At 44.2% G+C, this 26,900-nt stretch overlaps 2 protein-coding genes across 3 annotated transcripts in view; one reads left to right on the top strand and one right to left on the bottom strand.

Annotated features, from left to right (window-relative positions):
- The window catches only part of MKRN2 (makorin ring finger protein 2), a 27,724-nt gene extending 22,467 nt beyond the window's left edge, over positions 1-5,257 (top strand). Inside the window, exons 7-8 of the mRNA XM_047095638.1 lie at positions 3,471-3,615; positions 3,788-5,257. Coding sequence (XP_046951594.1) covers positions 3,471-3,615; positions 3,788-3,925 — 283 coding nt within the window. The 3' untranslated portion in view covers positions 3,926-5,257. The remainder of the gene's footprint in view (positions 1-3,470; positions 3,616-3,787) is intronic.
- Positions 5,155-26,900, bottom strand: part of RAF1 (Raf-1 proto-oncogene, serine/threonine kinase) — an 82,739-nt gene continuing 60,993 nt past the window's right edge. For both annotated transcript variants that reach the window (XM_047095636.1, XM_047095637.1), the window contains 12 exons: positions 25,522-25,620; positions 23,773-23,926; positions 20,384-20,411; positions 20,148-20,275; positions 19,651-19,768; positions 10,946-11,030; positions 10,024-10,200; positions 8,771-8,817; positions 7,205-7,323; positions 6,716-6,847; positions 6,438-6,572; positions 5,155-6,215 (listed from right to left, as the gene is read on the bottom strand). In XM_047095636.1, the coding sequence (XP_046951592.1) occupies positions 6,072-6,215; positions 6,438-6,572; positions 6,716-6,847; positions 7,205-7,323; positions 8,771-8,817; positions 10,024-10,200; positions 10,946-11,030; positions 19,651-19,768; positions 20,148-20,275; positions 20,384-20,411; positions 23,773-23,926; positions 25,522-25,620 (1,366 nt within the window). In that variant the 3' untranslated portion in view covers positions 5,155-6,071. The remainder of the gene's footprint in view (positions 6,216-6,437; positions 6,573-6,715; positions 6,848-7,204; positions 7,324-8,770; positions 8,818-10,023; positions 10,201-10,945; positions 11,031-19,650; positions 19,769-20,147; positions 20,276-20,383; positions 20,412-23,772; positions 23,927-25,521; positions 25,621-26,900) is intronic.

Here is a 26,900-nt window from a genome sequence, read left to right on the forward strand (position 1 = left end):
TTTTCTCTGAATATGTAGGGTTTCATCATCCACCAAATTTAGGGAAATTTTGGCCATCAAATTTTTTCCCTGCCCTGTTTCTTCTTCTCCTGGGACTCTTAATTACATGTGATAGACTTTTTGATATTATCCTAGTAAGCATTGGGGTCTGTTCATTTCTTTCCAATTTTTTTTTTAGTATTTATTTATTTTTGAGAAAGAGAACAGAGTACGAGCAGGGGAAGGGGAGAGAGAGAGGGAGACACAGAATCCGAAGCAGGCTCCAACCTGTCAGCATAAAGTCCAACATGGGGCTCGAACTCACGAACCGTGACATCATGACCTGGGTCGAAGTCAGACACTTAACTGAGCCAACCCAGGTGCCCCTTAAGCAACATTTCTAATCTCAATTCGTTTTAATTTTTTCTTTTAATATTTGTTTATTTTTGAGAGAGAGAGACAGCGTGAGCAGAAGGGACAGATAGAGGGAGACACAGAGTCTGAGACAGGCTCCAGGCTGTGAACTGTCAGCACAGAGCCTGATGCGGGGCTCGAACTCACAAACTGTGAGATCATGACCTGAGCCGAAGTTGGACGCTTAACCGACTGAGCCACCCAGGTGCCCCAACTTTGTTTTTTAATCCTTGGTTAAGTTGCTGTGAGCCTGTTGCACTGATGTGTGGGCCAGCCATTTGTGCTGAGTTAACGTATAGTATTGGCATGCTTCCTCTTGTGTACTTTTCTGTGTGGGATTGCTTCCAGTGGATGATTTCCTCTCTTTCTGTTGGTCCTTCAGGCCCAAGAAACTGGATTTGACCCTGAAGGTTTAGACACCCAACATTGGCATGCTTGAGGCTAAAAGCTGTTTTTTCTAAAAAAAAAAAAAAAAAAAATGAGTCTTGACATTCTGTTCTTCCCAGTGCCTCCTGCTGCCTTCTTCCCAGGATCCTCCTGCTGCCTTCAGGTCTTTAAAAAAAATTTGTATTGCTAGTTATTTGCAGGAGGGTCAGGTCTGGTAGAAGTGTGCTTGGCTGTACTAAAGAGCGCCGTATGTCACCTTTTTTAATGGTTCCTTCAGATTGCCTGTCACTTACTTAGTAAAAGCTGGTCATTTTCCTGGTTTACCAGTTTCCGCGCCCCCCCCCCCACCATGTGTTATATCTCCACCAGAGGGCAGGAGTGGCAAAGGTGGAGGGGCTGGACTATAGAAAGCAGCTGTGCTGAAGTTGGGAAATTCTCATGTTCTTGCTCTTTGGGTTGGTCTTGGCCTTAGTTTCTATTGATGGTGGTGTTTTTATGTGTTCCACACACATTTAATGTGCACCTACTACAGGCCAGGCACCTTCAAGCTAGGCACCAATGGAGGACATCAAGCATAGATTAGTAAAGTAATTTCAATGAAAATTGCAGAAGGGCAATATTATTGCATGTTTTTTGGTGACAAATTCTTAATGAGAGTACCAAGCCACATGTCACAACAGAGAAAGCACTTGGATCCACCTGGGAGCATCAGGGAAAGCAGCATGGGGACCCTGAGCCATGAAGCATGAACAGCTGTGTGTGTAGAGAGGGGAGGACAGAGTGGAATGACAGGGGTACAGAATGATACAAATGTGTCTGGGTAGCAGTGGCCCTGGGATTGAGAGAGGTGTGTAGAAGGATGTGGTAGGACCTACAGGGACAGATAGGCTGGAGTGGAATCTCGGGGGGTTGGGGGGGTGCAGAACAAGCGACACACTGTTGGGCACGCTCCTTGGTGGTAATGTGAAGAGGCTGGAACCTGGTGGGAGTGAGGCCAATTAAGAAATGACTGTGGGGCGCCTGGGTGGCACAGTCGGTTAAGCGTCCGACTTCAGCCAGGTCACGATCTCGCGGTCCGGGAGTTCGAGCCCCGCGTCAGGCTCTGGGCTGATGGCTCGGAGCCTGGAGCCTGTTTCCGATTCTGTGTCTCCCTCTCTCTCTGCCCCTCGCCCGTTCATGCTCTGTCTCTCTCTGTCCCAAAAATAAATAAACGTTGAAAAAAAAAATTAAAAAAAAAAAAAAAAAGAAATGACTGTGGCGGGTAGCAGAGGACAGCACCCCCAGGGGCTTTAGTAGTGTGGGGGCAGAAAGGATGGAGTGATTGGAGGCGTAACAATTGGGAGAGCTGAGAGCAAAGAGGCAGTCAGAGTGCACTGTCCTTGGTGACCAGGTAAGGCTGGGGGAGAAAAAAGCACAGTATTGGGGGGCAGGACTAGAGAATCACTTTTTGAACTTGAGTTTATTAAAGCCAGTGTCCAGCAGATTGGTGAGAACTCACTGCCTGAGCAGTCATTTGAAGATCTCAGAGCCTCAGGGGTGGAGGCTGTGACAGGTCTGTGCCCGCACCTCTGTACCTCTGCTTGGATCCCCTCCCCAGCCCGTGCTGGGGTCACACCTGGTAGGAGTAGGTGCCCAGGCAAGCACGGCACGCCGTCCTTCACTGGACATTTGTTAGGGGGCTTTCTCTGTGCCGCTCTGAGGTCTCAGAGACCCTCACCACCAGTCTCTGGCATCCTCTTGTCTGAGAAGACAAACAGACACTGGTGTCAAGAGTCTCCCTTCTTTGTTATCAGCCACTGTCACATACCCCACCTGCCCCTGGTAGCAGTAGCCTGCCCTTTCTGTGGTGATCTTGCTTTCTCTTCCCTTCCTCAGGACTCCCAGATGCCCTCTTGCCTTTTTGGGCATCTTCACCCCTTCTTCACCATGGGATAATTTGATTATAAGCCAAATTTCCTGTAAGCAAGAAGAAATAAGAATTTTCTGGTGGTTGTGTTTTTCCTGAGGAACAGGTGTTCTTAATGTAGGGATCTGTGGGTAGAATTTGAAGATGGGGGGGAAGGGGGATGAACTTTTTGCTGTGTTTTTTAGACCTGTGTATTTCATTTTATCCATTTAAAAAACTTTCCTGAGAAGGGGTCCGTAGAGTTAACATAACAGAGTTAAGAAGCCCTGCTTTAGATCTAGAGGGTGGGGACCAAGGAAAATTGGAGTGAGACCTCTAACTTTGGGCAGCTGCTGAAATTCACTGCTTTTCCTGTGCCTCCTAAGTCAAGGCTCCTGGGGTCACATTGACATCATTGCTGGCTAGGAGGAAGGGAAATTTCCCTGGGTGGTGCTGCTATTGGGACTTTGAGCTGAGGCAAGTAGCCCAGCTTCAGAACCTTGGAGCCCTGACAACCGGCTCAGAGCAGCCATCAGGTTGTCTTCCCCCGAATGCCTGAGTACTGCAAGCTCAAAACAGTGAAGTCCCCCGTGCAAGTTCAATTCTGTGTGAGGCCACATGTCACAATGGCAACACTATCCAACTTGGAAATCAGCATCCTAACCTCACGGAGCCTCAGTTTCCCCACCTATGAAGTAAGGCTCATCTAGCTCTGGCATTGTGGGCAGGGACGGAGGAAAGCCTTGGTTCTTCTGGGGCCCAGGCTCTCCCACAATCCTGTTGACTTTTTCTTTCTGCTTTTCAGGAAAAAAGCTTGTAAATACTTTGAGCAAGGCAAAGGGACCTGCCCATTTGGAAGCAAATGCCTTTACCGCCATGCTTACCCTGACGGGCGGCTGGCAGAGCCTGAGAAACCTCGGAAGCAGCTCAGTTCTGAGGGCACTGTGAGGGTAAGGACTTTGACGTCTCTGTCAAGGACACTTACATGGTGGCATTTCCGGGTACTGGTGCTTTCCCTAATAGCTTTGGTACCAGGGAACGGGGTGAGCAAAAGAAAAACAGCATCTGGCCTTCACGTTACCACTAATAACCACCAGGCATGTTTGCTGGCTCTTTTTGCAGTTCTTTAATTCAGTGCGACTCTGGGATTTCATTGAGAACCGAGAAAGCCGGCATGTCCCCAATACTGAAGACGTTGACATGACAGAGCTTGGGGACCTCTTCATGCACCTGTCTGGAGTGGAGTCGTCAGAACCCTAAGGAGTAGCCAGTTACCCCTGTACCTTGGGCTCTGCCGGCCAAGCCTTCCCAAGCTAGGGCGTGCGGAGCTTCCTTCACTGCAGCCTGAGCTGCACCTGACCTTGGTCTCATCCACTCCATTATTACAGCCGTGGGAGGAGTGAAGGATATAAAATAGCCCAACAAGTATATGGAATCGCTACTTTTATAGTTGATCTCTTTAGTTGCATCTCAAGCTCCTCAGAGGGACCAGCTGACCAGCCAGATGGGAGTTTTGATTGCTTTTAAAAGCAACCTGGCTCCTATCCTTGAGCTTTAGCTCCCTAGAAACAGTCACCGTGCAGATTCGTTTTTCTTAACCAAGTATTCCTCACCCTTATAAAACGATTACTCTCTAGTCGATTTCCCTAGTGTACTTAGTGTGTAGTCAAAACTGTTTCTTGAAAAGCTCTGTATAAATCAACAAGTGGGCACCACACACCTTAGCCTAAAACTTGTGCTCTTCAGTGTCCCAAATCAGAGCAGGAGTCCCGTTGCTGTGTGTTCAATAAATTCCCTGTAAGGAGGGGGCTCTTGAAGTAGCAGGCAGTGTAGGGCAGAGGTATGGCCCCTCGTTTCTGGTTGGTGTTGGGGCCACGTGCTCCAGGGATACACGTCCCTGGCTGTCACTGGTGGGCTTTCCTGGGGCTCTCTTTGGGCTCATGCCCCAGGGGTAGTTTTACTGAGGGTCAACACACACACACACGTGCTCTTCCGTGTGGCCCCTGCTCAAAGCCACGTGTTCTGTCTGTAAGCCTGGCTTTGATCTGAACTTTTAGTAAGAAGTGAAATGGCACGCAGCAGTTTCTGGTTCTGACCCAGCAGTGGTCCTAAACAGAACAAGTCCTCTGTCATCAGTTGTGACTTTAATTGAAGGAACATAACTTTGTGAATCAGAACAAATTCACCCCAGGCCTGAATTAATCTATTTTTATAAATAGGTATAGATAACAAATATTTTATAAAATGCATTAAAGTGTAGGTAGAAAAAGGTTTACTCTTACCTGAGTTTAGAACGCTTGCTTTTTCCATTTTTTTGTAGTTAACTCTTTAGTGAAGGGTGACAGCACAAAGACTGAATTAGATTCCTTCGCAGCAGAGGCTCTGGGCCTGTTTCCTGCTGCTTGAGTTCTTGCTCCAGGAGGGATGAACAAATGGGAGAGTTCAAGCTGTAAGCTCAGTATTTAAAAGGAAGAAACAGCCATTAAACCTACATTTAATTTATTTTATTAAAATAACATAATTGAACCATCAGATAACTGTATTTTGTCAGGCGCAATAAAAACAAAATTAAAACCCAAATCATCAAGAAAACCTGTATTCCTGGCTTCCTTGCATACACATGATGTGACTAAAGAGAAAGGCTGGCCCGGCGGCCCCGCCCCATAGGGGCAGCTCCTGGAAGACAGATTCAGCATGATGGAAGACTGCTCCCTGAGAGGGCGGAGACTGGGAGGGGCAGGCCAAACGCCTCTTCGGAAAACTGTCCCAATGCACTGGAGACCTCCAAGGAAAGGAAGTGCCCCCGAAGTCAAGGTCCATAGTTCCATAGTACCAACGCAGGTTCCTTCAGGCGGCCGTCGTCTCGACAGTCCTGGGCTGTTTGGTGCGTTATGTGCAAAACTACCTGTTTGGCGCCATACCACTAGCTCTGAAGAACGGTCCTTCCGTGACAAGCATTCCACATAGGAGCTGATGCCCCAAATCCACATGTCCACATCAGGGCTGGTTTGTCTGCTACCTTCGTTTCCCCTCTGAGTGCTTTTTCTTGCCCTAAAAATACTCATTTAGCCAATAGCTGGGGCCCCAGATCATGTATTGCCAACTGTAGCCACTGGTGCATTTGGAGAAGGCTTGGCTCATGAGCGTGGGGGGGGGGGGGGGGGCGGTGGAGAGATGCAGGGAGGGAGCAGGACAAACCAGCATTGCAAATGGCTTCCCTCTCCCAGGGCCAGAAAGGGTAGAAAAGAAGGCAACATGAAGTTAAGGCCCTGTGAGTAGTCTAGAAGGTCCTTAGCAGCAGCTTCTCTGAAAATGAGCTCTCTGCCTCCATCAAAAGGGAGGAGAAAGGTGGTGCCTGCTGACTTCCCTTCCTCCCCTGGTGGCCTGAGTGCAGGTGCAAAGTCAGCTAGAAGACAGGCAGTCTAGGGGATGTGGTCAACGTGCAGGCGTTGATATCCTCAGTGTGGGCCGCCCGGTGCAGGGATGGCTCAGAAGCACTCCGGTTGATTTTCGGCAGAGAGTGTTGGAGAAGCTCGATGGAAGACAGGATCTAAAATGAAGCAGTGTCATTAGGTGGGTTTGGTGTCACAGCAGAAGCAGCAGCAGCAGCTCTCAGTGAGGAATCCAAACACGGGCCCTTGTCCCCACCCCACCTGCAGCATCTGGTGCAGAACACGAGCCCTGTCCTATAGAAAACCCACACCTCCCTCCTCATTTCTGTCATTAGGAATTTCTGCTGGAATCCGTTCCCATCCCTTGAGCTGAGTCTTACCTGGGGAAAAAGAGGCCTCTCTTCCTTAACCTTCTTCACACAGTCAGCTACAAGCCTCTTCATTGCTTTGGGGCAGTTCTTATATAGCTTACTGAGGTCTGGGGAGGCATATCCTCGGCCCACCATGAAGATGATCTAAGAGGAAGGAAACCGTTGAGGGACTGGGTGGAGGCACAACAGAGACAGCAACTTCTGAACCTCCTGCTCACACTGGCAGGAGGCCCAGGGCCTTCCACAGCTGAATCTGGATCTGCAGCAGCCAGCAACAGTGCACGTACCTGGTCGCGGTTATTGATGTGGGAGTAAGGAAGCTCCCCTGTCATGAGCTCATAGAGCACAATGCCGTAGGAGTAGACATCAGACTGGAAGCTGAATGGGTTATTATCCTGCATTCGGATCACCTCGGGGGCCTACAGGGACAAAATGCATTCATTCATCACCATGTGGGCCCCACAGACATCCAGGTGCCAGGCTGTCCCTTCCCCTGGATATAAGACAGTCCTTTCCTCAGTTCTGCACTTCTTCCCCGCTCGGGCTCACACAAGCTCGGGAAGCCTAGTCTCTGGTACCCAGCACCGATGCCTCAGTATGGTTCTGATCACTAGCTTCCAGAAAACCCAAATTTGCCTCAGGCTGTCTGACGTCACTGAAGGCCTCACTGAGGTATCTGGACTTCCAGGAAAATGTCGAGAAATGTAAGTTTACACACAGACCTCCGGGGTACCCCTTCCACCTGCACTCTGCTAGGGGGAGCCTCGCCTCCTCACCATCCACAGGACAGAGCCAGTGGGTTGTTCGACCTGCTGAGAACCGCTCCAGCGCGACTTTACTGTTGCCAAACCAAAATCTCCAATTTTCACCGTCAGGCCTTCATGGAGAAATATATCTCAATGCTTGTTAAGGACTCTGGTTTCAAAAGAACGGTCAAGTTAATTTTAAACCACTTCCCAAAGGTCTGAAGAGCAGACCATCTGCTCTGCGCCCCGCCCCTCCCCTCCCCTCTGACTGCCCCAGCCTCCTTTGCACTGACTTGCTTGGATTTCTACAGTTTTAAAAAGTGCTTCCAAACTGCCTTTCTTCCATGAGGCATGTAGCAGTTGCTCAGGGCGGCAGATTATTTGGCTCCAGCCAAAAATCAGGCTATTTCCCCCTGCTGCTTCTCCCCATTTACACATCTAGGTGCCAGGTCCCTGGCCTTCTGACCTTCCCATATAACAAGGGAATCTTAAACCCGAAGATTTCTCCGAGAACAGGCTGCCATCTGCAGCTTCTTACCAGAAGCCAAGTGTGATGGCTTACATTGGTTTCTGCCTGCTGTGTGTCCTCAAATGACAAACGTGTGAATAACAATTCAGCATTCACTAAGCACTGAATGCTGTCCAAAGAAATCTCTCACTAGAATAGGTACCACTGGGTGACTTCACATCAGGACCAAACTCCCCTCATTTCTGGGTAAAGAGGTCAGGCACAAGTTGACTTGTGATCTGCCAATGCCCAGTAATACATACCACCATCAAATCTGTGGTGTCTGCTTTCATGGCATAACGTATCACTCCCAAAAACCCACCGTTAAAAGGTATCTCATAGGGGCGCTTGGGTGGCTCAGTCAGTTAAACGTCTGACTTTGGCCCAGGTCATGATCTCACGGTTCGTGAGTTCAAGCTCACACTGGGCTCTGTGCTGACAGCTCAGAGCCTGGAGCCTGCTTCGGATCCTGGGTCTCCCTCTCTCTCTGCCCCTTCCCCGCTTGTGTTCTCTTTCAGTCTCTCAAAAATGAATGTTAAAAAAAAAGTATCTCATGCCTCAGACATGTGGCCCAAATAGGCCATGTCCCATAATCCAACTCAACACAACTGTAGTGCCTCTCACTGGCCAAGAAGCAGAGCAAGGCTGTAACGCTACACACTCCTCTCCAAGACACAGGCTGCAGGTGGGAGGCAGATGTATAAAGGTTACGTTTCCTGCCCCACAGCATGAAAACTCTCCAATCTTTATTCCCCTTCTATAAAAACATACTAAGTCTCAGAAAGAGGAAGGGCTGGTTCCAACAGTGAGTGACCTAGTGAGCGCTTTGACAATCTTGCAACATCTGGCCTTCAGCTCCCTTCTGACCAGACACACATGGTCCACACGCTAGAGATGAACATGACAGACAAAAGCCCCATTCCTCCAAGCTAAATTTAGTAACAAACAGCATAATAAAACTTGCAAGCATAACCCAAACACCTATCTCCTGTGGAAAACTTTCCAAAATCACTTTTACTGAGATAAGCTTTAAAAAGTTTCTCTTCGGTTTTTCTAAATTTAGAAATGAAATAACCATCAAAGGATACTGTTGGATTTCATGTCTCTGTGGATGATATTCTTTGCATGCAAATAGCTGTGAAGGGAAAAAATCTATTAAAACCAGTTATCTAAGAGACATGGGTAGAAAGCAGCTTCACATGACAGCTAGGAAGGAAGCCACCTGGCCGCCTGATGCCCAACGAGGGCTACATGCAGGAACTGGTGGTGTGCGGATGCAGGCCAGGCCACATTGCGTGTTACCCGGAGGTGAGGTCAGAGCACAAATGGGACGACTCTTTAAGCATCAGTTCTACTCAAAAAGTAATTCTGACAACCTGAATGTCCATCAACTAATGAATGCATAAATGAAACATGGCCCACCCATACAAACGCAGTCTTATTCGGCTACAGAAGGAATAAAGTGATACGTGCTACAATGTGGATGAACCCCTCAAAACTGTTAGGCTAAGTCGAGTCAGACACAAAAGACCTCATTTTCTATCTTGACGATTATTCTAAAATTACACATTCAGTCTACACAACTCTGAATGTACTAAAAAACCACTGAGTTGTACACATTTAAAGGGTGAATTTTATAATCTGTGGATTATATCTATAATTTTTTTCTAAAAGGTAATTCTATTTCTTAATTCCGTATGGATTTTAAAAAGCAGAACATGAGATTTTACATGGCACCTGCAAGCGCCGCTTTAGCTTACGCCTCCAGACATGTAGTGCTATGAGTTCTCACTCTCCCACTAAGGGATAAATTAGAGGAAAAGTGTGACACACACACACACACACCACACGCCACAACCCCCTTTGACAGAGAGATGTGTTCAAGCAGAGATTCAAACAGGTAGTGTTTCATGGAGGCACAAGGGAGGACTTTTCAGCCTTCCCTAAAAGGAAAATAAATTATCCAAAAACATCCGCTCAGACCCTCGTGTGCAACAAGCGCGCTGCACATGGGCCACACCTGAGACCGCACACTTGTAGAGGGCAGTGCACGGCTGTCTGGGCAGAAGGTACTGAGCCCACACTACTGAGCTCTTGGGGGTCTGGGTGAATTCTCAGGGAAGTGGTTTCAACCTGAATCTGAGCCTCTAGGGGAGCAGCCTCAGCTCAGACGAAGAACCTGGAGCTCTCATTCCTTCAGCCCACACCAGAGGCTGACTTTCAGCTGTGCAACATCACAGAAATCACATAGGAGACTTGGCTTTTTGCTAACCCAGGTTCCGATTCAGGGCAGGTTGATACCTGGACCCCCGACTTTCTAGTCAACAAGCCATCTACTCACTCCATTCCCTGAGCAGTCTGGCGGGCGATGTCAATCAACTGGAACATCTGGAACTTAGTCTCCTGGACATGCAGGTGTTTGTAGAGGCTGCTGCCCTCGCACCACTGGGTCACAATTGCCAGGTTGTCCTTTGTCATGTAGCCCATAAAGAGCAGGATGTTCACGTGCCGTGTTTTGCTGGAGGAGGGAGGAGAAAAAAGTCTCTGAATTCTCTGAATCTTCTGTTGCTGCGGAACAGAGAGATGTACTCTGTTTTCCCACCGACACGGGATCCTGAGTGTCCTCAATGCCACCATGCTTACAATCTGGGTGGTTGGCAAAGCACACACAAGCCTGCTGATAATTGAGTTGGGGTTGTGACAAAGGACCCCTCAGTGCTAGCCTTCAGGGAGAGGACATTCTCATTGTACATGATTCCTCCCACAGGGGGTCACAAGGAACCCTCGTCTGGGGAATCCATCATTATTCACCTTATTCCTATAGGTCTAAACAATGACTCAAAGGTTTTGAAGTCCAAAAGAAAGCAAACTGGCTATAAAGAGTTCTTGGAAATAAACGTGAAAACAGAACCTATTTCTCACTATCTCAAACCAGAACCCAGAGAAGAACCTGGGCTACTGTGTGTGGTGTGCCCAGAGACCTGAAGCAGTAGAGGGGGGTATGCTCATCAAAGAGGGCTCTTCTAAAGGTCTGACAACCCCGTAAGCTGGAAGGAAACCTCCCATGCATTCCCTTTCACTTGTAAGGAAGGAGTTTCCACCGCAAGACTCTGCAGTGAACACTCACTAACCACCAGTCCTGGCCATAGGCCCTCAGAGACAGGTCCGTGCCATGCGGCCCGCTTATCTGCAGTTGACACACCACCACCCACACCCGTCCCCTGCTGCTCCAGAGAGGCCGGAAAGGCTAGCTTTCTACTCACCGTAGGACAGCCACCTCATTCCTGAAGGCCTGGAACTGCTCTGGCGTGGGGTCGACAACTTTCAGAATTTTCACTGCAACATCTCCTGCAAATTATAGTCAGTACGATCAGCTGAATGAGCTTACTTTGTTATTTTTCACATACCCTAGTCCTGAGAAAGAGTGAATCACTTATTCAGATATCATGTGCCTACACAAGTGGAATAGGCAAATTTCCAAATTATTCAAGTACTTGAAAAAAGTTAAGTATATTATACTACTATCCTTTAAATACCACCACACACGCCTTGAATATGGGTTTGGTTTAAACTCTTCCTATCAAGCCTGGCATCCCCAGTGTGACTGGGGAATAGGTGAAAACTTGGGCCTGTGAGGGCCGCACTGGCAGGTGAACTGGAATGGCCGGCAGATACAGGAGTTTTGGGGCCAGAAGGCTGGTGCCAGCAAACAGGCCATTTGGCAAGCAGTTGATGCCAAACTCAGCAGCCACATTCTATTGAGACCCGAGATGGTCCCTTGTACACAAAGATACATATAGAAATTAAGCTTCTTTGCCTTTAATACCATGAAGAAGCAATCCTAATGATTAATATCGATTGCTTACTACGCCCTTGCGCCACATGTGCCTTCACAGGCATTGTCACCTTTAATCCTCATAGTTGCCCTGTGATGTAAATACTGTTATCCTCATTTTACAGGGAACAGAGAAGCGTAGTCAACTCTCCAACGTCATTTAACCAAAACACAAAAGTGCTGGAGCCAGGATTAGAATGCCAGTCTGACTCCAATGGCTGCCCTTCTAACTTCCATACTGACAACAGACTGTCAATCACTATGAGCCTCTTTACTTAACTTTAGAAACATCCAGAGATTAACTCTACTTTATATGTGCTACTGATTTAGAAGGCACTTTCAGAAATGTTTCTACACTGTAACGGTCATTTTAATAAATTACATGAAACCCTATTAGGACCTCAGATTTTCTTGGCAAATGAATTTATCAAAACATAGCCTTCTGGGTAGCTCTTTCTGCCCACGCGTCCTGTCCCTGTGCTTTAATAAAGTCACCTTAAAAACAAACAAAACCATAGCCTTCTGGTGATCAAATAAAGGAGTTGGTTGATGGCACCTTGGAGGTAACAGAATTCCTCCACTTATCAAGCATGCCCCCTTGGCAGCACCCCTGTGCAGCCTCTGTGGGAGCATTGCTCACTTCACTGGAGTACCAACTGGTAAGGACATGGGTTTTAAAAAAATTTTATCTTTTTTTTTTAATTTGAAAGAGGGCACACATGCGAGCAAGCGGGAAGGGGGTGGGGGTGAGGGGGGCTCAATCCCACAACCCTGGGATCATGACATGAGCCAAAATCAAGACTCAGACACTCAACCAACTGAGCCACCCAGGCGCCCCAAAGAGATGGTTCTTATGGCAGGTCCTGAACTGTTGTCCTGTCGTCATCTCTGGTTTTATCATCCAAAGCTAAAGTCCCCACCTAACAGTAGGGGCTCATCCACTTCACTGGCACATGTATTTCCCGAGGACCCAGGGCTGCCTCTTGGGAGACGCATTCTGCAGTCACAGCTGCCTTCTCTCCAGGAAGATGGAGCTGGTAAACCATGCAGCTCCATTTAAGCTCCTTATGACTGAGGAGGAGGATAAGAGTCTCCTGCAGAACTGCTCATTCTGGAGCAATCTGAGCCAAGATAAGAATGCTGGGCGTGAGGGACAAAGACAAAATCTGTTTGCAGAGAGGATGGAGAAAGGTTTCCTGAAACAAATGGGATATATGCCAAGGGAAGGATTTTACTAAGTGGGACAGGCTGTTCCAAACTACATAGGTCAGGAACAAAGGTAAGGTAAGGGGGAAGAAGGAAACAGGAGCTGTGCTTGGTGAACTCTGATGTGTGACCTGGGCCCCTGCAGTCTACGACAGAGGCCAGGGAGGAAGGAGTCCTGGCCCAAGAGCCCTGTATCTGCAGACAAAATACAGGGACAGCAGTGACAGTGGGGACAGAAAGGAAGGGGTGAAGGCAAGAAACTCCAGGAAGGTGGGCTGATCTGACGTGGCAGTCAACTGAGTGGTGGGGCCAGGAGATGACACTGCTGTTGGCCCAGGCACTGGACAAGGCTTGAGAGGGATAGGCCAGGGTGGGTGGAGGAAGGCTTGGGGAGATGCTGGATGGGCCCTCAGGACGGTTTGCTCCTTGGGACCTTACTAGTTCACAAGTCTAGTTTTACAGACCTTCCCTTTTTTATAGCTCTCCAAGGGGCATGTTCCAGTTGTCACTGAACTCACCTTTCGTATCACCCATTTTGGACCTGATCATAATGTAACCTCAGAGCTCAGAAGATTCACCAGCAGCCAAAGCCCGCTGAGAGTGACTCATTCTGACCTTGCAGTCAGCTGAATGTCCTCCACCTCCAGCCTCTACTTTTTGGCCCAGTGAGCAGACTTATTATCCCTGTTCAGAGTTCATAGTCTCTTTGTTCCATCACCACAGCCAGTTCAAATCCTCTCCTCTTTCCAAATCCTATTACCCAAATCGGCACTACAATTCCATGTAAGTCATCCACTATACCCACGCCTTCATGCAAGTCACGGGTTGGAAGACTGAACAGGGCTGAACCAAAGTCAAAACCCTACGATGCCTGAAAGGACCCATCTGCCTTCCAGCTCGTGGTTAGCAGTTAAGATAACAAGAGTATATATGCAATTTCTTACTGAAACCCAGAGACTATATACGACAGCATTCCCTCACTTTCACGCAAATACTCCTAGCGTTGCCATGACAGGGATTCAGTCTGCTAGGAGCAATGGGCAAACATTATAGGAAAACAATTATAAAGAATTGTTTTCTACTAGTAGGACTGCCTCGAACTGGAACAAGTTCTCCAGTAACCAGCTCCCTCACCAGCATTCTGAATTTCAGGCTAAGACTGGCCAAGTCTCCTGAAGGTCTTGCACAATCTGAGACCCTATATTCACCCAAAAATGATATCTAAAGTCTTTACGGGGCCCTACCACTCCCCATCCCTGGACTGCACTATCAGCCTCCCTGAGTTCCTCAAACAGGTCAGGTGAATGGCCCAATTCACAGCCCCCCCTTGCTGCTTCCCCAGGTTATCTGCCCACTCTCAAGCATCATGCAAATGCTACTTCTTCAGCAGAGTCCTTCCCTACTAACCCACCAAAACCTGTGCACAGGGACTGCCACTCCCTACCTGCTTTCCTCCCTTTTTCCTCGTTAGCAATTATAACATACTATATACTTTGGTTGGTTATTGTCCCCACCAGAATAGAAACTCCATAAGAGAAAGAATTTTCATCTGTTTTGTTCACTGCTTCAGTTGTAGCAGCTAAAAGAATGCTTGGTATTAGAAGAATATATTCAGGAAACACCGATAAAGAAATGAATGAATTCTAAGATGCAACTGTCAGCAAGGCATGTTATGAACTGACAAGCTGTCTCAAGCTCTGGAGTGGAAGTAGGGACAGCCTCTGGCACAGAATACTAGCTGCTGAATGACCCAGCTGCTCCCAGCACAGGTCAAGAATCCACTGCTGGCAGGGAAGCGGAGACTCAGTACCCAGCCTGAAGCCTCCAGGTGTGCACAATTAGGTCTGGGCCCAAAACAAAGGCTGCTCTCCAACTTGCCCTGACAGTCTCAGGACCAAGTATACCATTCAAGTCCACCTCTCCAGCACTCCATGCAACAGGCATTTAGTAGTACTGCTTATTACTAATCTCTTCTTTTGAACATGTTTCTAAGAGGAGTATAAAAAATTGTATGTACTGGGGCACCCGGGTGACTCTGTGGGTTAAAAGCATCTGACTCCTGATTTCAGCTCAGGTCATGACCTCGCAGTTCATGGGGTTGAGCCCTGTGTTGGGCTCTGCGCTGACAGCGTGGAGCCTGCTTGGGATTCTTTCTCTCCCTCTCTCTCTGTGCCCCCCTCTCCCCCCCCGGCTCAAGCTCTTTCTCTGTGTCTCAAAATAAATAAATATCACACACAAAAAAATTTTTTAATATATAGTATTAACCTTTCTGGAATTATCCACATACCCTTATAGCTGGCAATCTTAGCACATATAAAGAATGGTATTTATTTCCTTTAGCACGTAATATAAATGACGAAGGTAAACAGCCAAGGAACATTTTATGGAGGGTAGTCCAAAACAACTACACCAAGTAGGTATTTTTTTTTTTTTTTACTTTTTCAAAGTTTACTTATTTATTTGAGATAGAGTGTGAGCTTGAGCCAGGAAGGGTAGAGAGAGGGAGAGAGAAAGAATCCCAAGTAGACCCCACATTGCCAGCACAGAGCCCAACGTGTGGTTCAAACTCACTGTGAGATCATGACCGGAACCAAAATCCTGAGTCAGATGCTTATTTTTCATGACACTAAAACTTCTTACTTTCCCTTAATAGTAAAGTCAGAGAGAGGTAAAGGTAGTACAAATGAGTTAAGACACATTCCTGTTGGTTATCATGTTTTTAATAAGGTGTTGGTATCTCGTTCAGCTACCACTGAAGAAGAAAACTATTATCAGTTGGTAAATCTGGAATGTTTTTACCTTTTTAAATGTCTGTTTCTTGTTTTAACTATTTAGGGTTGTCTAAAACCTAATATATACATCCCTGCTTTCTAGAACACAATGGAATGAACACCACTCTGTTCTTCTGATTCAAAATTAGCCTCAGCGTTAGGATGGGATGGGCACCCATACATGGATTCCACCAGGCTGGTAGCCTCACACTAAGCAGCCCAAGCCTGAGAGGGTTTGCTGCCTTCTCATCATGCCATCAGTGACTATCCCGGCTGCCATCAGTCCTGCTGTCTGCATCCCCTTCAACGGGTTGTTTATGATGTGCAAAGGCTGGCAAATCAGATCCCAAATTTACGCTCTGTGTGTGCACCCAAGGGTGCACTTACTTAACACAAAGTAAGTGAGCTTTAGTTCATGGATCTGAGGTCTCCATCTTGGCTGCTCTGAGGTCCTCTACTTTCACAGCTGCTAGGCAGAATAAAAACTTTTAAAAATCGTCACCACTGTAATTCCTAAGAAACTGATTAGACATTATATAACAGATACCAGGAAAGCAGCAGCAGCAGCCGCAGCCACACCAGCAACAACCACACACACACACACACACACACACACACACACACACACACAAAGTATAGCACAAACAATCCAGAAATTATGATTTCCCTGACCCTCTCATTTTATTTCTTCATTCACAGATGATGGCTTTGTTTCCTGGGGGGCTGACACAAAAAGTCCACTGCTCCTTACTCCTATGACTTTTGAAACACTTATCTTAGAAAAAAATTGAGCCTTAAAAGTATTAGACATGTTATCTGCATTCTAATGGAAGTAACACTGTATCAAATAACATTTCCTTACCATAGTCCAAAAGCTCACAGAATCTAGAGAAAACACAAGCTCATAGGCAGTACTGTGCCGAATGTAAGTAATGCTTTGAAAAATTATGAATCCCCCCCACAAAGTGCTCAACAAGAGGAAACTTAAATTTGAGCACCCCTTAACTACATTTATTGGCTTTCAGCTGATGCTTTAAAATGTGGTATAAAAATGATTTAGTGCTAATGGAAGCATTAAAAGCAATATTCACTGCTCCATCTCCTACAATTACCAGCAGCTATGTGTCAGATACAAGAACTAAGCATTGTATCCCACAAAACTGTTCTTCTTCCATAGGACTATACCACCAAAATAAAAGCTTTTGTGCAGCAAAGGAAACTATCAACAAAACAAAAAGAAAACCTACCGAATGGGAGAAGGTATTCACAAATGCAGTAAGGGGTTAATATCCAAAATATATGAAGAACTCACACAACTCAACACCAAAAGGGCAATCTGATTTAAAAACGGACAGAAGATCAGGGGCGCCTGGGTGGGTCAGTCGGTTAAGCGTCCAACTTCGGCTCAGGTCACGATCTCATGGTTCATGGGTTCGAGTCCCACGTCGGGCTCTGTGCCTGCTTCAGATTTTCTCTCTCTCTCTCTCTGCCCCTCTCCTGTTCACACTCTCACTTTCTCTCAAAAATAAACATTAAAAAATTTCTTTTTTAAATGGACAGAGGATCTGAATAGACTTTTCTCCAAAGAAGTTATATAACAGGCTAACAAGTACATGAAAAGGTGCTCAATATCACTAGTTATCAGGGAGATGCAGATCAAAACCACAAATGGGGTATCACCTCACACCTGTCAGAATGGCTAGTATCAAAAAGACAAATAACAAGTGTTGGCGAGGATGTGGAATCAAAGGAGCCCTCGTGCACAGTTTATAGGAATGTAAATTGTGCAGCCACTATGAAAAACAGTAAAAAGGTTCCTCAAAAATTTAAAAATAGGGGGCGCCTGGGGTGGCTCAGTCAGTTAAACGTCCAACTCTTGATTTCAGCTGAGGTCATGATCTCACATTCATGAGTTCAAGCCACACATCAGGCTCTGCACTGAGTGCAGAACCCTGCTTGGGATTCTCTTTCTCCCTCTCTCTGCCCCTCCCCTACCTGCATGCACATTTTCTCTTTCTCTCTCTCAAAATAAGTACATAAACTAAAAATTAAAAACAGAAGTACCATAAGATCCAGTAATTATACTGCTAGGTATTTACCCAAAGAAGATAAAAACGCTAACTTGAAAAGATACCTGCACTCCCATGTTTACAGCAGCCATTATTTACAATAGCCAAGGAATGGAAGCCGCTTAAGTGTCCATTAATAGATAAATAAAGATGTGGTATATTTACACAGTGGAACAATTACATAGCCATTAAAAAAAAAAAAAAAACAACCTCAGATCTGGCCATTTACAACAACATGGATGTAGGACCTACAGGGCATGATGCTAAGTGAAGTCAAGTCAGAGAAAGACAAATACCATATGATCTCTCTTATGTGTGGAATCTAAAAAGTAAAAGTTTACAAAGAACAAAAAAAGCAGAAGTAGACTCATAAATACAGAGAACTGGTGGTTGCCAGAGGGAGGAGGGTGGGGGCATGGGAAAAATAGGTGAAGGGGATTAAGTACAAACTTCCAGTTGTAAGTAAGTCTCAGACAAAAAGTACAGCATTGGGAATATAGTCAATAATGTCCTAATAATACTGTATGGTGACAGATGGTAACTATATTTAGTGTTGTGAGCATCATATACAGAATTTTCAAATTAGTAAGTTGTACACTTGAAACTAATATACCATTGTATGTCAACTATATTTCAATAATAAAAGACTTCGAATTGTTTTCTTCTTTTCTGAAGGAATCGCCAAGATATTTATGACACCTATTTGGGAAATATTCCACAACAGCATAAATTTCTCTGGGACCCAGGAGGCATGCCAGTAGTACATTAGATACAATTTTCAAAGGAAAAGGAATCAAATATTCAGTCCTGTGCCAGTTGCCTTAAAGAATGAGAAATTTATTGGGGCGCCTGGGTGGCTCAGTCGGTCAAGCGTCCAACTTTGGCTCAGGTCGTGATCTTAGTCTGTGGGTTTGAGTCCCGCGATGGACTCTGCTGACAGCTTGGAGCCTGAAGCCTGCTTTGGATTCTGTATCTCCCTTTCTCCCCCCTCCCCAATATGCACTCTGTCTTGCTCTCAAAAATAAATATGCTTAAAAAAAAAAAATGAGAAATTTATCAGATGATTATAGTTACAAATGGCAAACCCATATACTAATTAACGTAAGGTACTCAAAAGATGGAGGGATCTCAATTTTCAACACCTTGAATTTTAATGCTCCATTCATGTGATGGTCTTAATTTCTCTCAATCTCTGCCCCTTTATATATAAAAATAAATATGATACCATCCAAACTGGAAACATAAGTACCTAGTCATTTTAGGGGTTTGTTTTGTTGTTACTGTCTGCTTCATTAAAATTTGAATTTAGAAGGATGCCTTTTTGGGAAGAAGTAGCATTCTCAAGAAAGTATTCCCTATACTTGCGGACATCCTAAAGCCAGAGGCATTAAAACTCTGAGGGAGAAATGTTAAGTATGTTGCCAAAATACACAAGCTGTGGCTACAGATATTAAAACAGTACATTTCTTCCAAGTGACAAAGAGTCTCCATTATAATAAGAACACTACACTAACACTCCACATAGATTTAAGAATGAAGTCTGTGCATTCTCTCTTTGATGGGGATTCCCAAAAACCAACCCAAGGCAGAGCGCAAAGAACCTGTTTCAGGAGGCTCCTGGCTTTCCTGGGCTCGGCTGCTTGACCATGGGCATGTTATCTGCCCTCTTGGGACCTCACAGTTTTCTGTGGGCAAATCTCTAACATTCTTTCCAGCTTTACATTTCTAGAATCCATGCTCCCCTCAGAGCAGCAGGCTCTTAACCCATTTAAGAATTTCAAAGCATGTCCCCTGTGTAGTATGTGTTTAATCAGTTCCTGACATTTGACTATCATGCTCAACTCTTATTCACCAATTTCTAATTATCCTGGAAACCATATCATACCAATTATAGCATCACTGAATAGAAAAAGAATGCTATGAAATGTCACTGAGATATTAAGTTCAATCTTCAGATGTAATCAAGTTCCCTGGAGTGCCACTGTAATCCACACAGCACAATGAATTTTATCTCCTTCTTGGCCCTCTCTGGACTGAAACTTGACTTCAACCTAGGCCTTGCAACAAAGGGAGGGTCCCAAACTTACCATGCCACTTGCCCTTATACACCGTTCCAAATGAGCCTGATCCAATCCGAGTGGAAAGCATCACTTCGCTGGCTTCTATTTCCCAGTAATAGCTTGAATCTCTCTGTCCACGAGGCCTCTGAAACCAGCAGTGATCATTAACACACTCCATAGAATGGTAAAGCTCTGTCTGATGAGGGTGTCAAAGAAAAGATCAACCCAACCGACCCATTCCCCTATCTTTTAAAGATAGACATTAACTGTAATTCCAATTTCGATATTTTGAGAAAAATACCATTTTAGTTGTGCCCTCCCTTACAAGTCAACAAATTTTCCAACGCAAGCATACCAAAAATGGCACTGACATTTATAACATCCTTAATTAAATGTTTTATTACAGTTCCCCTCTCCCCACCAAATTAAAAGTATTCTCATTTTAAAAATATTCTCACTTCTGACTAGGTTTTTCTTAGTAAACCCTAACATACGATGCAGGAGGTACTGTAAGCCATACTCACGATTTTGTTTTTCTCCTGGGTCCCAGATCCTGGTGCCCTCTCTCTCTGTGCTGGCACAGGGGTTTTGGGCTGTGACCAGCCCGTTGGGCTCAGATTGTTAGGGCTGCTGGACAAGGCTGAAGGTGAGGCTTAATAGACAAGACAAACAGAATCCACACATGGATAAGCCAACAGAAGATACACAGCATAAAGAGAAAAAGCCCATTATTATTTGCTACATAACTTTGGACAAGTACCTGATTCACTGTGGCTTCGAATTGCATCCTGAAACAGAAAAGGAAAGCTGGTCAATTTCTGCCCCACAAAAGATGCTCTCAGGGGGAAGTAAAAGGGGGGAGGAGAATTTGCAGAAACAAAGTAGATTATAAAACCTCTAAAATACAAAAGGTCTAATTACATACTCTAACTTGCCTGTGATTAAATTTACCAATGTCAATGGCCAATTATCTCCAACATTATCATCAATTATTAGAACTGGTATTAGCTTTTCATATACCACATTCTTTTGGAATGGAAATCACTTTTTCTCAGAAGAAAGCAACACACATATATAGCAAAGTGATTCTCATTAAGGAATACTAGGCAAAGTTACTATCAACTGAGATCTTTCCAGTAACTGAGCATCTTGCTCCACTGAGGCTCAAAACAACAACAACAACAACAACAACAACAACAACAACAACAAAAACAAAACTTGGGGATTAGGTAGCAAGCTCACTCATACTCCTCTAGGAGTTGGGGGCACACTGACCAGAGTTGGGTTTGGTAAGGGTAAGCACCACAACTACAGAACTTAATCCAAGCCTAAAATCATGAAACGCTGAAAGGACCATAAATCCCCCAGTCCAAAATCTACATTTTACATACAAGAAAACACCTATAAATAAAAAAAAGAGACTTGGCCAGGATCACACAGCCAGTAGGTGGCAGAAATAGAACCAGAAACCATCACCCATGAATCTTAGCCCTGAGCTCATTCACCACAAAATGCTCCTGAAACCTTATAGGTAAGCTCTGAAATTAGTTACGTTCTACTCAGGTGAGAAGTCAAAAAGCTACCTTTAGAACTTACTAGAAACTGGGTAGAACAGTTTAAACCACAAGGGCTTCCATAAGACCTAAATATTCATTTTATAAACTCTCACTTTGAATATGTAATTATTACATAAAACCACTAGGCCTCCATATCCTCAAAAAGGAGATTTTTCTGGGAAACCTACTATTTTATGTAACCACAATAAAGACAAGATACCTTTTTCACACAACTATTAATGGAATGTTTCCACTCCGTAACATTTTTACAAGACAAGAAGTATCCTAGGGGTGCCTGGGTGGCTCAGTCGGTTGAGCACTGACGTTGACCCTGGTCATGATCTCGTAGCTCACGGGTTCGAGCCCTGCGTCGGGCTCTGTGCTGACAGCTCAGAGCCTGGAGCCCGCTTCAGATTCTGTGTCTCTCTCTCTCTGCCCCTGCCCCTCTCACACACGCTCTCTCTCAAAATAAATAAATATTAAAATAAACATTTAAAAAATGTTAAAAAGATAAAAAGTATCCTAAACCAAGCTGTCCCTCCCCCTACCTTTGGCCGCCCCACCCAAGCAATAAAGCCTGGTTCTGGGGTCCCCAAACCTGGCCAATCTTCAGAATCACCTGGAGAGGTGTTTGAGAATACAGATGTCCCCTCCCCCCAACTAGGACTGATTAAGCATTTCTGGGAGGGAAGGTTGGAAGTCCAGGAATCTCTGTTTTTAAGTAGACTGGATAACTGCCAGTTGGCAAAACACCGGCCAAAAATAACGAGAATTTCAACAGAATATTCAGCGGCTATAGCTTTATTATCCAACTGACCTCTTTGTTTTTAGTCAAACCATGGCACAATGTATTTTTGCTGACCAAAATTATATACCCATGCACTAGGATTTTTTTCCTTAATGTCAGCAATTTTCTTCCTGTATCCATTATATACCTCATATTATACTGTGTGCTAATTTCTATAGTTGGATTTATCCTAGAAGGAACCTTTCAAATATCTTGGAATCTATTAAAGAGAACTACAAATGGTTTAAACAAAGAATGTGTACTTTAAAAAAGCTGAATCATGCAATAAAAAGGAATCAAAACTTGCTCTGCCTCTAAAGTATGAAGAGAATTAACATAGTGCCAGTTATTTTATAATAAAAATTCAGGAATTTTCACTTTTAATGTCCCAAGTATTACAGTATTTACGGAGAAACAAATCATGTAACAGAAGTCACTAGGATATTATTTATTATCAGGGCTAACCATGATAAAAGAGAAAACAAAATTCATAGCTAGCATGCACATGACCTCCTCACAATAATCTTGTGATATTCAAAATGCCCCCCAAATGGCCATTTCAGACTCCACATTCAGAAACCAACATTTTTGTTGAGTCCCTGCCACCTCTGATGGGAGGACAAGCATATGGAAAGTGATTCAAGGTCTGAGTGAGATAAAGTTGTACCTCAAGTGGCAGGTGTCCCTGAGGTTTTCCAAGGAACAATTCATAATGCAGAGAGAACACAGTTGTCTCTGATGAACTTTTAACAAAAGATTTTCAGGGCATATCAACCAAACCGACACATCTGGTTTCTAAACGAGGTATAAATACAACAGTGATGCTGTCTGAGCACCAACTAAATAAATCTAGCATTAGCTTTGGTCAAAATTTTTTTCTTTTTTAACTTTATTACTTTTGGCTTCAAAATCTCGCTTGAGAAACTTATTTCACCTGTCAGCAATCCCACATACAGTATTTTTTTTTTTAACTTCTCTATACTCTATTGTCAAAAAATAAAGCAGGAAATCAAGTCTGGCAAGAAATATAAAATTTAACTTAGTGATTCTTTCATTTCTGATAGGCTACTGTCTGACAGTCTTAGCAATCCTGTTAATTTACAAGAAAGCAAAGGCATGAAGAAGAATACCTACTCTTCCCCTCAAACAAAATCGTCTGGACCACGCCCTGGGAGAAGCATTCAGGCTGTTATTCTAGTCCAAAGCAATGAGAAATAAAGAAGAATAAAGAACAAAGGAAGTATTTTAAGTGTATTCAGTTGTTATTAAAGACGAATTAGAAAGCAAAGCAAATAAATAGAACATACCAAAAAGCCAAGAAAAGAAAAAGCAGTTTGAAAACACTAGGCTTTGGGTACTTTTACATCTCCCTAAATAACCTGCTTGGTAAATCCAATGACTCCACCCTTTTATTTCTAAATAAAATCACTTAAAAGTCTCTCAGAGAGTTTGTAGTTCTCCATCACTATTATTCTCTTTTCCACACAAAAATGAAACTACTCTTTATATTAGCTCATTCACTAGTTCACTGACATCTTATTCAAAGCTAAAATGGAAAGGAGTTCAAATGTTACCATTTCTTTAGGAGATTTTAGTTCTCCACTTGAATGATATACCAATTGGATTATTCAGCCAGTCTAAAGATACAGCGCTTTAAACAATAAATTCAAAAATTCCAAGGTCCTGAGAAAGTGCAGCAACATTCTTTATCAGGTTTGAAACCCCAAACTCTCTAAACACAACAGTCAACCCCACCCCAATAACAACAGATTGATACTCCTCACCACCCGCAAGGGGCCCTATTACCTCAATCATCCTGCTGTCCACAGGCAGGGTGGTGCTGACCATGTGGACATTAGGTGTGGATGTTGACCTCTGCCTCTGGGAGAGGGAACCTTCAGAGGAAGGGCTGGAAGAGTTGAACGTGAAGGCGTGGGGTGTGGAGTATCTGTGCTGGGAACTAGGCGAGGAAGAAAAAGAAAACTCCATGAATGACACGCAGGCCTCCCCACTGTAAATCTTTCAACTAGTTACTTCGTAAGATGCTCTGGGGCAAATCCTACTTGTACTAAAACCCTGGACAAAATGTTTCTCTCTTTTAAGAGGCTCCACTTACAATTTTTCTTCTGTCTAGGTGCTTCTGCATGCAAAGTTTTGAAAAGGAAATAATACACATGCTTGGAACTCATATGAAAACAATACATTTTAAGTTGTCTTCTTTTCAATAGATCCCCTCTACAGAATACTCCCAAATTTTTAGACCATCTCTAGGAAAGAACAGACTAACATTTGCCAACCATGCCACCAACTACCAACCTAGTTGGAATTTGCCCAGTTTAGAGACTGACTGAGAGAGCTTAAAGGAGAAGTCTTAAATTTAAGACGGTTAGACTTTTGAGCATGTCCGCAAAAAGGCCAGCATTTTAGCTACTATGCACCCTCTCCCCACTTAACCAGCTCTAAAAGTCAGTTAATGTGAATTCAGTTTTCAGGATGCCAAAACACAACTGTGAAATTAATCACTGGCCTCTTCCAGTCAAGCCCACTCCCCTATCAACCACAATGTGAACACGCAGCAAGTATAACATTTTCATTTTTTGCTCTACAAATTATTTTGAGTTTTGTTCAGATGCAAGTAACACCATGCATGAATTCAAGGAACAGAAGGCTAGTTTTTCTATGAGAAACTGTTCTACTGCCTTGAAAAATTGCCTTCTCGGGAATTCAGTATTTATGCCTTCAAAAGCTTGTCTTCTGGTAATGAAATCTTCAGAAGCAAGTACAATTTCTGATGAAATTTCAAGAAAAATAAGCCATACACAAACATATATCCAGATATTATTTCAATACAAATTCCTTGTTCTGAGATATGCTGCCTTTAACAATTTCCATGGTAGTTTTAAAAAGATCATTAAATGTTATCCAATTGTATATACATTAAAGTCAGATATTTTGAAAAAGATGGTAGATTTTATTTTAGGTTCCAAATTCATGTGTAACACTGAACAAGACATGTGAACTCAACAAAGCTCTAACTTCCAAGCAGGAGAACAGAAAAAAGACAAGTTACACGCAAACTCACAAGCACATCAGAAAGGATATTTATATTAAAAATCTAACTGGACTCTTTTTAAAGATCACAGTCTATTAAATACCATGGTTTCAGCAATGCAAGGCGATAAATAGCATTTCAAAGTTAGGAGTTTTATTTTTATCGGATCACTGTATATAGTTATGGGACTCTTTCCTTGAGGCACAACTTACTACATACTGAGGAAAGCAAAATCTGAAGGTCTTTAAAATGTGATGAGACATTAAGGGATATGCTATGATAGCAGAAGAAAACTGCAGTCTGTGTGTGTCACTTTTCAGAATATAAAAACTACAAGACTACATTTTGCTCTAATACTAGTATTAAGTTCCACAGAAATAGTAAAGCATTTACACAGGGAGAGAAGGGAATGCAAAGGAACTCTGGTCTTTTATATTCAGGCTTTCAGTCCCACCCGCCCCAATGTAATTTTCCAAAGAAAAGCTGTAAGTAAAAAAAATTACCTAACAGGCATCCGGGAAACAGACTCTCGCATCCGACGCATTGTCAAAGAAGGCAGTGCTGGGACCCCACTATCACCAATAGGAGAATTTGGGAACAATCTAAGTGAAATCAGAGGAAGACTGAGTTTATGGTTTTTTATAATGGCAGTAATTTTACAGTCAAATTACCTTGTCTTGCAACTCTTGCAAACAGACTACTCAAACATTTTCAGGGGCACCTGGGTGGCTCAGTTGGTTAAGTGTCCGACTTTAGCTCAGGTCATGACCTCACAGTTTGTGAGTTCGAGCCCCATGTAGGGCTCTGTGCTGACGGCTCAGAGTCTGGAGCCTGCTTGGGATTCTGTATCTCCTTCTCTCTCTGCCCCTCCCCCACTTGTGCTCTGTCTCGGTCTCTCAAAAATAAATAAATGTAAAAAAAAGTTTTTTAAACCACATTTTCTAGTCACATTTTCATCAACCATTTTAGAGTAGAGGGACCACCAATCCAAATGACTGGGCTTGAATGAGTACAGAATATGAACAATATTGACCTGCCAATGAACATAATAGCTTCTAGTGTACATTTCTGAACTTTTTTTTTTAAATGAGGGGGGAGAGAGAAAGAGCGAGCACAAGTAGTAGAAGGGCAGAGAGAGGACAAGAGAATCCCAAGGCTCCATGCCATCAGCATAGAGTCTGACATGGGGCTTGATCTTATGACTGGGAGATCATGACCTGAGTGGAATCAAAAGTCAGATCCTCAACCACAGAGCCACCCAGGCACACCTGTGCATTTCTAAAAAGTACTGGTCCAATATCCCACTATATCAAAATAATGTTGTTTTTTTTTTTAATTCTAAAGTAGGGCACAGTATAACCTAAATCACAAAGAGCTTTTCTGGAAACATTCTGTCTTGAAAACACATAAATGAAAAGACTGAATATGAAAAATAAATGTCATTCAGCACCAAATGTCATAAATAAGAGGAAAAGAGATGACAACATTAATTGGGCATCTTCTTTCCACAAGATGAGCACTTGTGCTCGGCAACTTCACGTGCTAGCTACCTCAGCTAATCCTCACGAGAACCCTGCAAGGAAGGCAATCCCCTTTCCTCATATGAGTGAACTGAGGCCTAGAGGTGGTTAGTTAGTTAATGGAAACACTGAGATTCTCACCCACTTCTACTAAACTCCAAGCTTGTGCCAGTTAGGCTACGCAAGCAAACACATGTGACTACTACAAAAGCTTTTAAAAAAGGTGTTCCCGGGGCACCTGGGTGGCGCAGTCGGTTAAGCGTCCGACTTCAGCCAGGTCACGATCTCGCAGTCCGTGAGTTCGAGCCCCGCGTCGGGCTCTGGGCTGATGGCTCAGAGCCTGGAGCCTGTTTCCGGTTCTG

This window comes from Lynx rufus, unplaced genomic scaffold (genome assembly GCF_022079265.1).
Source record: "Lynx rufus isolate CCGP_SWC_20201006 ecotype Redwood Valley unplaced genomic scaffold, mLynRuf1.p SCAF_4, whole genome shotgun sequence".
NCBI classification, from domain to species: domain Eukaryota; kingdom Metazoa; phylum Chordata; class Mammalia; order Carnivora; family Felidae; genus Lynx; species Lynx rufus.